The sequence below is a fragment of the Lytechinus pictus genome, chromosome 7, assembly GCF_037042905.1.
Source record: "Lytechinus pictus isolate F3 Inbred chromosome 7, Lp3.0, whole genome shotgun sequence".
In the NCBI taxonomy this organism is placed as follows: domain Eukaryota; kingdom Metazoa; phylum Echinodermata; class Echinoidea; order Temnopleuroida; family Toxopneustidae; genus Lytechinus; species Lytechinus pictus.
Window position 1 is genome coordinate 17,493,851 of NC_087251.1, and position 12,158 is coordinate 17,506,008.

At 34.4% G+C, this 12,158-nt stretch overlaps 1 protein-coding gene across 3 annotated transcripts in view; it reads right to left on the reverse strand.

Moving 5' to 3' along the window:
- LOC129264849 (nuclear pore membrane glycoprotein 210-like) overlaps positions 1-10,128 on the reverse strand; it is a 51,303-nt gene extending 41,175 nt beyond the window's left edge. Inside the window, exons 1-3 of one of the 3 annotated variants that reach the window (XR_010294106.1) lie at positions 9,939-10,123; positions 3,146-3,285; positions 2,520-2,651 (exon numbers count right to left, since the gene is read on the reverse strand). Coding sequence is in view for 2 of the 3 variants with exons in the window: in XM_064102112.1 (XP_063958182.1) it covers positions 2,520-2,651; positions 3,146-3,285; positions 9,939-10,114 (448 nt within the window). In the remaining variant the exon portion in view is untranslated. Of the gene's footprint in view, positions 1-2,519; positions 2,652-3,145; positions 3,286-9,938 lie in introns of all 3 variants that reach the window. The other 2 variants (XM_064102112.1, XM_064102113.1) reach the window with 2 other exon arrangements.
- Between the last annotated feature and the right edge of the window lie 2,030 nt (positions 10,129-12,158).

The window sequence follows — 12,158 nt, forward strand, 5'->3', positions numbered from 1 at the left end:
CATAAAAATCTATATTATTTTTTTTTTTCAATAAAAAAATATATAAATCACAGAAAGAGGTTAGAGGTTGCAATATAGAGTAAAATATAATCAAATTACCCCCCCCCCGATACAAAACCATTTATTTACAGCCATGGACTGATAAGTGATAACACATAGTTCAATTACCAGAGGGGCAGGACCCAATGTAAAGTCCTTCTGCATCTCAACAGCTATATAAAATTAGCAATGTTACGTAATAAATTTGCAGATATTGAATTTTTCCCTTTTTTATTCCAGAGAATAAAAGAACCTTATTTCATCACAAATAAAACAAAAATTTCAGGACGAATCGAAATTATCACATGCAAATAGAATTTTATACAATTTAACATCTAGTTTCTTTTTTTTTAATGAAAAAGTAATAGTAATGCCTACTTCACAAAATATAATCAATACAAACCAAACTCCATTTCTTATTAAATTTCTCATGCTGGTTGTTTCTCACAAAAAATACATTCCAAGAGCAAAATATTTCTCTGCTTTGCCTTTAGGGAGATAAAAATTTAGTTGTTTATCCTTCATCATATATCTTCTTAACATTAACAGGAAAATGGAAAGAGAAAGGTACTGTAATATATTTTACCATTACCGTATTTGCCGGCGTAAAGGCCGCACTATTTTTGGATGAAAAAATCACGCAAAGTCGGGGTGCGGCCTATACGCGGCGATAGTAAAAATTAGTGTCTTTTGAACACCGAGTAGATGGTCAAAACAGCACGTATTTGTACGTATGGGACTACAATGATGCCTTCACCAAATGGGCAGATAAAACGATACGTTTTCAGGATAAAATTATCCAAAACTACATGTACTGCTCTAAGGAACGATTTCCAGTAACATTAAATACTTTTCCTAATCTTTCGGATAACTTACTTATCAAACTAAGTCTAATTTAGATCTACATTCGTCCCCATCGTCACCTACCGTAGACGCAATTGCGTTTGCTTCGTCTTTGCTTCTTTCTCGCATTTAATTGCAATAGTTGTTGACGCCCTCTAGTGGCAGGTAATTGCCATTCGCAGCTGATCGCGGCGATTCCAAAATTAATTACTGGTATTGTTTATAAGATGACGGAACAACTTTGTCGGCAAAGAGTAATATTATCAGTAGTAATTTTATTTTAAGGGGATTTTCGGGTTACTATTAATCTTTGGAATTATGTAATGACATAGATTAAATATGTTTTCTTTTATATCTCCCTTACAGGTAACATTAACAGAACCTCTACACATCGTATTGAAAAATAAAATGAAATATTTACCATGCCTTTCTTGTTGCATCTTGTCTCATCAGCCAATAAATCTTAATAAAACCTACCTTGCGAGGTGTGGCGAGGCTTGTTGATTGAAATAATGCTCTTGATGTTGATGGTATTGTGGTGGTGGTGATGATTTTAAATCATGATTTATGGTGGTGGTGATCACGTGATGATGATGATGGTGGTGACAATGATGATATGATTATGATGTGATGATAATGATGACGATAATGAAATAAAAATATGATCATGACGATTCGTTATGAATATTTTTTGCCATTTTTTTTTTTTGGCCGATTTTTTTTTTTTTTTTTTTTTTTTTTTTTTTTTTTTAACAGAGACCCAAAATCGGGGGTGCGGCCTATCCGCCGCTGCGGCCTTTACGCCGGCAAATACGGTATTCCAAATGAATTAAACATGTTGTGAGACTGTGAATACTTCATCAAATTGTTAAAATACTTTAAATAGATAGGGCTAATATTTAAGCAATTCATATTCCAGCATTAAACAAGTCCCTGGGGGTGTAACATAAACCAAGAGATCAATTCTATGTTTACAACTGATTGTGATTTTTTTTTTACACAGTTTTCCAAAGACTCAGTTACACTTAAAGGCATGGTCCGGGCTGAAAGTGTTAATAGCTTAATAAATAAAAAGTAGAATTCACTGAGCAAAATGCCGAAAATTTCATCAAAATCGGATAACAAATAACAAAGTTATTTAATTTTAAAGTTAAGCAATATTTTGTGAAAACAGTCATCATGAATATTCATTAGGTGGGCTGATGATGTCACATCCCCACTTGTTCTTTTGTATTTCATCATATGAAATTAGGTTTATTCAAATTTTGTCCTCCAAGAACTAGAAAATTGGATTGACAACTGATTTAGTGCATGAGATATTTATTGCTGCAACTTATTTCATTATAAGGGAGACATATTATTTACACAAGTATGAAATAATGAAAAAATTATGATTTTATGTAATAACATAAGAAAACGGAAAGTGGGGATGTGACATCATCAGCCCACCTAATGAATATTCATGACAACTGTTTTCACAAAATATTGCTTAACTTTAAATTTCAATAACTTTATTATTTGTTATCCGAGTTTGATGAAATTTTGGGCATTTTGCTCAGTGAATTCTACTCTATGTATTAAGATATAAATATTTTCAGCCCGGACCATCCCTTTAATCATACACTGATTATTCTCACCTTCATCATCAAGAGCTCTGACTTCAAACTCTTCTGGAGAGTCGCCTAAATACAGGATCCTTGTAGTAGTGATAATATCAATCAGTTCAATTTGATCGACTATTACATCACATCGGATTACTTGTCCACTTCCTACATCAGAAAGAACGAAAGAAACAAGATGGATTCTCCAATGCAACCTCAATCTTAGCTGAACACATTCTAACTGATCTTTTTTTTCACATACCGGTACTTATTCAATTTTTCACATTGTAAATGATTTAAAAAAGATTGCTAATGTGTTATTATACTAACACGAGTTCACAAATTATTACTGGAAAAAATTCTATGCTACTTTGCGATAACCAAATTCATTATCCAATTGCATATACATGTAATTCAATTTCTCATTACATAGAAAAACAAATATTTCAAAATTGATTGTATTGTTAGTAGCGTAATTCAACTCCCCTAAATTCATCTGCAAACTCAACATGAATTCACATATACATTTAATTGTTACAAATTCTATGCCACTTCGCAACAACTAAGGAAATTCATCATCCAATGGCATATACTCTAATTTCTCAATTATAGCAAAAATATTTAATGTTGATTGTATTGTCAGTAGTGTATTTTTAACACACCCAATTCCTCTGCAAACACAACACTAGTTCTCTGTGTTGGATGAGTGGACAATGCAGTTACAAGGGCTTTCTGAGAACATCCACTACCACTATCCTGATCGATAGGCTGAACAGAAGCAACATCAGCTCTCAAGGAACGCCTGTACATGTAGATAAAGAGTGCAAAATAAATTAAATTAGAATTATAAAAGCCTAGTTAGTAAAAAAAAATATTTTGAAAGATTTCATTGATTGAGTACACTTTAACTTATTTTCACAATACAGTGTAGGCTTTTATTTTCTTTTTTTTAGATCCAATTACCCCCTTCAGATCGCAGCCATGAAATGTCTAATCGCTGCAAAATTTTGCACAGACTGTAAGACACCAGAGAAGGGTGTTGCAATGTACAGAAGTTTTTTTCTTGACAAAATTGTTTTGCATTTTAATTTATGAGATGCATACCTAAGTTTTTTTCTTTTCTTTTCCTTTCATTAGTTTTGTTTTGTGAAAAGCATTTCCAACACTACTGCAGAACTCTCAAACTTGAATTCATTCTATTGTGATTGCTTTGTCAATTTCTTATGTGGCCATGTGTCTTGGACTCGCCCCATTTGTGTAAAATATTTACCCTACCCGTACAAAAGTAGGCCTACACTTTTTCTGAAAGAAAATTTCAAGAAGATTCTGAAAATGGCATTAAAAATGAGACAGGCTGAACTGCTGACATTATATGAGTGAAAATGTTCGACTTTTCAGGACAAACGTATATTTTATTTCAGATATCCATATTTTTTTCTCTTTGCCCATGACATTATTTATTTACCAGATTTTTATTGCCCATGAAATTCCCTTTCAAATGATATATAACTTTAAGGTGATTCAGTAATTTCAGCGAGGTAATTTTGATATGCAAATTTATGTTACGGTTATTTTAAATATCCAAACCGACATTTTTAAAGTTTTTACCCAAATTTTCTAATAAATCATAATTTATCAACAATCGTATGTGTATAGAGGTGTATTGTTATACCTGTTATATTGAGCAGAAAATGAGACCAAAATTAAAGGTCTAGTCCCTTGAAAACCAAAGTTGTGCATGTTTAATACCATATTTGGAAGAGTGTCAATTTTCCCGGGGCCACCAGAAATTTAACTCGTGCAACCATTATTGAAAAATGCTTAGTTTTGGTGGCCTGAATCAAGCAACCAATAATAAGTAACGCAATTTTTCTCCCGATTTTTAACGCATTTATCAACTTTCTACAGTTCAAATTACAAGCTCGTTCTTCATGCGGCATTTTCTTTGATCGACAAACAAATACACACACACACTAAGTTTGCATAGTCATGACAGTAGGTACCGCTATCCAGCCAGCTGGCATAACTGGCAACGCACTCAGGGAGCTGCGATACAAAATGTTGCTGCTAAGAAAATTTCCACAGAACTTTGAAAATCTAAGTTAATTTAACATTTTACACCAATGAAATGCCCTTCTACAGTCCATATTGCTAAAATCTAGTGTATCCCAATTATTTGCAAGCATTGAAAGGAGGAATTATGACCTCTCTTATTTTGACTAAAAAAGATCGCGTTCTAAACGAATTAATGCACACTTACATGTAAACACAAAGGTGAGTACATTACAGTCCCATGTTTGCATTTGTAAGCATGTTGATACTTGGTTTCTTGCGAAGCTATGTCTTTTCTAGCAAATACTAAGCAGATATTTCTCTTTTTTTTTTTTTATAAATGACTTCTTAAACCACTCTTGAGAAAGTAAATAATTTGGGAAGGCATTTCATTGATAAGAAATATGGATTTTTCTGATATTTTGGCAGATAAAGGAAAGGAATTTTCTCACACTTTTTTTCCGGGTAGACTAGGTCTGCCCTTTCGTAGTTATCAGTATTTTTTTTTACAGTGTTTAAACTATATATACCCCTTCCCACTGACTTTGCCTGATTAAAAAACAAAAATAATTAATAATACAAACTAAAGGATATAAAAATAGAAATTATCCATTCCCAAGGCAAGTGAAAATTATTTGATTATATGCTTTCCAGTCAGAATAGACTTTTGCCACAGCTCTTAGAAAATATTTGTATTGGCTTCTTGAGATTTTCCCCCTTTCTTTTCCCCAATTTTCCTTTTCATTTTGTTTCATTCATTTTTCCATATGTTCTTCTGTTTCTTTTCTTTTTTCTATTTTTTCTTTTCTTTTTTTTCATGTTCTTTGTTTTTCTTTCATTTTTTTTTCTTTTGTTTTATTTCTTTAAAGGGGAATGAAACCTTTGGAATAAGTAGGCTTGTGTCGAAACAGTAAAATCAAAGAAACAGGTCAACGAAAGTTTGAGAAAAATTGGACAAACAATGAGAAAGTTATGAGCATTTGAATATTGCAATCACTAATGCTATAGAGATCCTCAAATTGGCAATGCGACAAGGATGTGTGATGTCACATGTGAACAACTTTCCCTTTGATGGACTATAAAATACCCCCAAAATGTCTCTTTTTGCTTTTTCTTATTGTGATAAAAACTCTCTATCCATGATGTATTCTTTAACAAGTGGAATGCCTCTGGCCGTCTCACCTGCATCACGCGATTCAATATAGCAGCAGTGCTGATTTTGAAAACTACTATAACTCGCACAAGATGTTCAGTGATACTTGGTTACTCGTATTTCCACGTTTTATGAACTAGACCAATACACTTATAGAGATATGATGGCAATTCAACAAATACCCCCAACGTGGCCAAAGTTCTTTGACCTTACATGACCTTTGACCTTGATCATGTGACCTGAAACTCGCACAGGATGTTCAGTGATACTTGATTACTCTTATGTCCAAGTTTTATGAACTAGACCAACACACTTTCAAATTTATGGCTGTAATTCAACAAATACCCCAATTTGGCCAAAGTTCATTGACCCTAAATGACCTTTGACCTTGATCATGTGACCTGAAACTTGCACAGGATGTTCAGTAATACTTGATTACTATTATGTCTAAGTTTCATGAATCAGATCCATAAACTTTCAAAGTTATGATGGTAATTCAACAGATACCCCCAATTCGGCCAAAGTTCATTGACCCTAAATGACCTTTGACCTTGGTCATGTGACGTGAAACTCATGCAGGATGTTCAGTGATACTTGATTAACCTTATGTATAAGTTTCATGAACTAGGTCCATATATTTTCTAAGTTATGATGACATTTCAAAAACTTAACCTTAGGTTAAGATTTTGATGTTGATTCCCCCAACATGGTCTAAGTTCATTGACCCTAAATGACCTTTGACCTTGGTCATGTGACATGAAACTCAGGCAGGATGTTCAGTAATACTTGATTAACCTTATGGCCAAGTTTCATGAACTAGGTCCATATACTTTCTAAGTTATGCTGTCATTTCAAAAACTTAACCTCAGGTTAAGATTTGGTGTTGACGCCGCCGCCGCCGTCGCCGCCGCCGCCGTCGGAAAAGCGGCGCCTATAGTCTCACTCTGCTATGCAGGTGAGACAAAAATCTGTATTACATGCCCTCCTACATGTATATAAAGAATACATGATCTACTGATAGATGTGATAAAAGAGGGAATTTAAGTGAAATATGTACTAATGTAATGGGGAGAGTTGTTCACAAGTGACATCACACATCTTTGTCGCATTGCCAATGTGACGATCTCCATAGCATTAGTGATCGCGATATTCAAATGCTCATAACTTTCTCACTATTTGTCTGATTCTTCTCAAACTTTCGTTGATCTGTTTCTTTAATTTTTCTGTTTTCACACAAGCTATCTTGTCCGAAAGGTTTCATTCTCCTTTAATCTTTTTTGTTTTCTTTTTGTAATGTTTTGTATCTGAGTTTGATACAAGCAAAATTTATTTACTTTAGGTGTGTGTCTATATGTACATGCAGATCAAAGAAAAAAGTCCGCACAACCTGGGAACAATACAATTCATTTATTCTCTTTCAAACATTTTATATTTACAATGATAGAACAATTTGTATTTTAACACAAATCAATTTGCATAATAATGTTATATTAATATAACAGCAACAAGGTTTACGCACAAGATGTACAAAGTGAAAGTAACTTAGTGGTCGTTTAGTAAGTTTTATTAATTTTTAATGCTTTTATTTTTTGGGGGCCATCAAACTTTAATTTTGGGCCACCAAAAAATATTATATGAAGGTTTTTGTGGCCTGAACAGGCTACCACCAATAAAAGTTAATGTGGAACCTTGGCTTAAAGATTAAGAAAATTACGTTTTCCAAAAATTATTGTGATGAAGGTGGATTTCCAAGTGGTGGCCCGGGGCCATCAGAAATTCACCTCAGGCAACCATTAAAGGAGAATGAAACCCTTGAAACCAGCTGAATCCATATCAAAGAGAAAAATCAAAGAAATATATTGTTGAAAGTTTGAGGAAGATTGAATGAATAATAAGAAAGTTATGAGCATTTGAATATTGAGATCACTAATGCCATGTAGATCCTCCCATTGGCAATGCGACCAAGATCTGTGATGTCACACACGTACAACTCCCTCATTACATTAGTACTTATTTCACTTATATTCTCACTTTTATAGAGTCTATCACAAGGTGAGGTGTTCTCCTTATGAGAGGACAAGTACAGAGGTGTCACAACATTATATCATTGATGAATCGTTTGTCATATGATTAGAATGAGCAAAAAGAGATGTTTTGGGGTATATTTTCAGTGTCCAAAAGGGGAGAGTTGTTCATCTGTGACATCATAGATCTTGGTCGCATTGCCAATAGGAGGATCTCCATAGCATTAGTGATCTCGACATTCAAATGCTCATAACTCTTCTATTGCTAGTCCTATTTTACTCAAACTTTTGTTGATCTTATTCTTTGATTTTTCTGCTTTCACAAAAGCTAACTTGCTCCAAGAGTTTCATTCTCCTTTAATGAAAAAATGCTAAGTTTTGGTGGCCCGAAAAGGGCAACCAATAATTTTCAAAGTAGCACAATTTTTCTCCCGATTTTGCACGCACTTACATGTATCAACTTTCTACAGTTCAAATTGCAAGCCAGTTCGTCATGCACCCTTTTCCTTGATCTACACACAAAAAGTTTGCATAGTCATGACAATACGTACTGCTATAGCATACAGTAGCTATTATCCAGCCGGCCGGCGCGGCCAGCTGGCATGAGCTTTGCTTGAAGCCATTGCAGCTGTGCACTAGCCTAGAATCAGGGAGCTGCCATACGAAATGTTGCTGCTAAAAATCTTCCACAGAACTTTGAAAATCTAAGTCAAAGTCACATTTTACAACAATGAAATGCCCTTCTACAGTCCATATCGCTAAAATCTGGTGTACCCTGATTATTTGCAAGCATTAAAATGAGGAATTATGACCTTTCTTTTGACTTAAAAAGACTGATTTCCAAATGAATACACATCCCAGTCCCACGTGTGCATTTGTATGTTCTTTCGAAGCTGTGTCTTTTCTAGCCTAATATAAACAGACAGTTTCTTTCTTTCTTGTTTATAAATGATTTCATAAACCACTCTTGAGAAAGTAAATACTTTGGGAAGGCATTTCATTGATACGAAATGTGAATTTTTCCAACATTTTGGCAAATATAGAGAAGGGCTTTTCTTACTTTTTTTTTCCAAATATAACTTTTCCGGTTTTCTTTTTTTTTTCTTTCATTTTTTTGGACAGTGGTTAAACTATTTATACCCCTTCCCATTGAATATGCCTGATTAAAGAATATGTTTCTACTGAAAAAAAATAATAACACAAAATAATTTTCATATCAATTAATTTTGTTTCATTCATTTTTCTTTCATGTTCTTTTGTTTCTAGTTTTTCTCTAAATTGTATATATATTTTTTTCCTGTTCTTTGTTTTTTCTTTCATTTTTCTTTTGTTTTATTTCACTTCTTTCTTTTATTTTTGTTTTCTTTATGTAATATACTTTTGAAAATTATTTTCATTTGTTTCCCCTTTTATACATTGTTCTAATTTTGCAGCATATTTTCTGCATGTGATTTTCTCCTGCTAAAATATGCTGCAAAGAAGAAAACAAAAATAAGCTGGATTTGGGGCCTGCATAATCTAGGTTTTAGGATTCAAAGAGGAAGAAAGGAAAAATTCATTGTTTTGTACATCTACACGTATCTGAGTTTGTTACGCATAATTTATTTACTTTACCATTTCAGAGTGTGTATCTACATGGAGATCTTAAAAAAGTCCACACAACCTATGAACAATACAATTCATTTACTCTCTTTCAATCATTTCATATTTCTACAGTCAATGAATAGAACTATTTATATTTCACCACAAATCAATTTGCACAGTAAAACAGCAAACAAGGTTTAATCTAAATACAAAATGTACAAAGTGAAAGTAACTTGGTGGTAGTGGCTGCAGAATTAGTATTTCAGAAGTCTGACTTATTCATTTTAATGTTTTTCTTTATATTTCTCAGGCCACCAAACTTGGTTCGGGCCACAAAAAAAAAACTCCTCGAAACAGGCTGCCAGCTGTCTAGTCCAATTCAGCGTCCAATACATTTTCAATTTTAATGGGGATTCATATGGAGTCCTTGGCGTTTCCTATTTCACAACAATGTCGTGAAAATAAAATTTAAAAATTAAAACAACAAATCTGACGTCCGACCAATCGATACCCTATTCAATTGCGAGCGCACTCATCTCTGGCGGTTCGGCGCTCGCCGGCCTCCGGTACCGGTATCGGTACATACACCACGCCACACGGCCAACAAAGATGTGTAACAAGTGAAGTGGTCATTAAACATACCATGTGTAGCAACCATCGGTGCCTTCGAGGGTGAAATTGATCGGTGTTGCTGCGTAGTACGGAAGCATAATCCTGGGAACGTTTAATTTGTGTCCTGTGCATGATGAAAAGTGTATTAAAGATGAAACAAAGATGACAACTCCAAGAGTCACATGGAGAAGACTGGACAACGCCATTTTCACTGTCACAGGAAGATAGCAAAATTGCGCGCGCAGCTAGCTAGCTGCACTATACTACCTATACTGCTATCCGAAATTCCCGCGGCTCACCGACATGCACACATCCTAGCCCTAGGCTAGCCCAGGCTAGCCGCCCTCATCCCTGAAAAAGGGCCCTGAACAGCAGCATCATTGCATCGAATTCCAACTCTATTCGTGTTTATTTCATATCAGCATTGGTTCTGAGGCCACTTAACAGGGGCGGATCTAGCCTTCGCCAATAGGGGGGGGCCCGGAATTTTTTTTTGCCACATTTTCCCCGATCGGCCGCTCAAAGTTGATTTTTTTTTTGTTTCTATAATAGGCGGATCCAGGGGGGGGGGCCGAGGGGCCCGGCCCCCCCCCCCCCCCTATTGGCGGAGCAAAAAAAGAAAAAAGGGGGAAGAAAGAAAAAAAAGGATAAAGAAGGGAAAAGAGAGGGAAAAAAGAAGGGGAAACACCCGGGGAAACATTAGAGGACGAAGACGATCGAATGAAATAAGATGAGGGGAAGAAGTTGGAAAATAATCTTTTAAAAATCTTTCATGTCCCTATATAAAATTTTCGCTCGCGCTTTGCGCTCGCATAGCATTTTAGGTGATTTACATATCTTGCTCAATATGGAGCTTAAAATATGAAATTTTGAACTCAATATACAAAACATATTTCAGCTCGGAAATCGAACTTTCATTATTTTGTTTGATTTACAAATTGATTTTTAAAAAGTGCTCTGTAAAAAAATTTGTTTTATGGTCTGAATATAAACATTTTCTGCTGATATGATTTGTCAGGTACCTATTATTTTCGTGTATTCCATAAAGTTTTCAAAATATCCCTTTTCAGGTCTGATTGTCAAAACGTATCAGCTAGCGCGGCACGCTCTCATTTTGATTGGCGAGTTGTGTATGTCTCAATATTGATTATACAACAAACTACATGTACTTAAAATCCCCTTTTCATGACAGTTTATCAAAAAATTTGGGTCGCGATTTGCACTCGCATTAATGGTTAAAATATATTAACTGATGCATCCTATTTATAATTACAAAAAGACTTGGAATGTCCAGTTTTCAGGCCATAATGTCATCATAATTCGCGCCCTCATTAGCATTAATTAATAAGATATTAATTTAATAATTAAATTGCCCCTGTTGTTTCATCTCGCGCTTAGCAAGAGGAATAGGAAGATATAGTCATTTTCATATTCATGTCCTAACGATGTCCCGGTCCTATGTTCAAACTCAAAGTAATAATAATTATTAAAAAATCAGCTCTTTAAGTGTGATCCATATCAACCTCACAATTTTCCTACAAAGTGCTTGAAATATAGAGCTAAAATTTACTCTCGTTTCAGATCGAAATATCAAATAGTTTAAGCTCGCGCTTCGCACTCGCTTTGATTTTCATTATAAAAAATGTATTTAGAATGCCTAAATACTAGGTAGAAATCTGAAACACGTGTTTATTCAGATACGCAGCTTGTTCTCTATTTAAATCATTATCCAGTTTCAGATCACAATATCAAAAATTGTCTGCTCGCGCTTTGCAATGTAGGAAACTTTCCAATTACTCATCCTTTTCATGATTTACAAAACATGAATAGAGTGTCCAGAATTTTTCCGCTCGCGCTTCGCGCTTGCATCACTAATTGTTTAGTTATATACTTATTCTTTTCACGATTAGAAAAAGTGCTTAGAATTTCCATTCTTCAGGTAGAAATGTCAAAATTTTCAGCTCGCGCTTCGCGTTCGCATTATTTGATAGTTAAAATATGTAACGTCTTCATGGCTAACAAGCAGCCGTTAACAGATCCTTTTTCTTATGATCAGATCAAAACGTATAATAAAAATTAATTAAAAAAATTCTGCTCGTGCTTTGCGCTCGCATTATTAATATAGGAAGATTTCCAATTACATATCCTTTTCATGATTTACAAAATATGAATAGAGTGTCCCATTTTAGGTTTAGATCTCGAATTTTTCAGCTCGCGCTTTGCGCTCGCATCATTTATTAAATTATATAC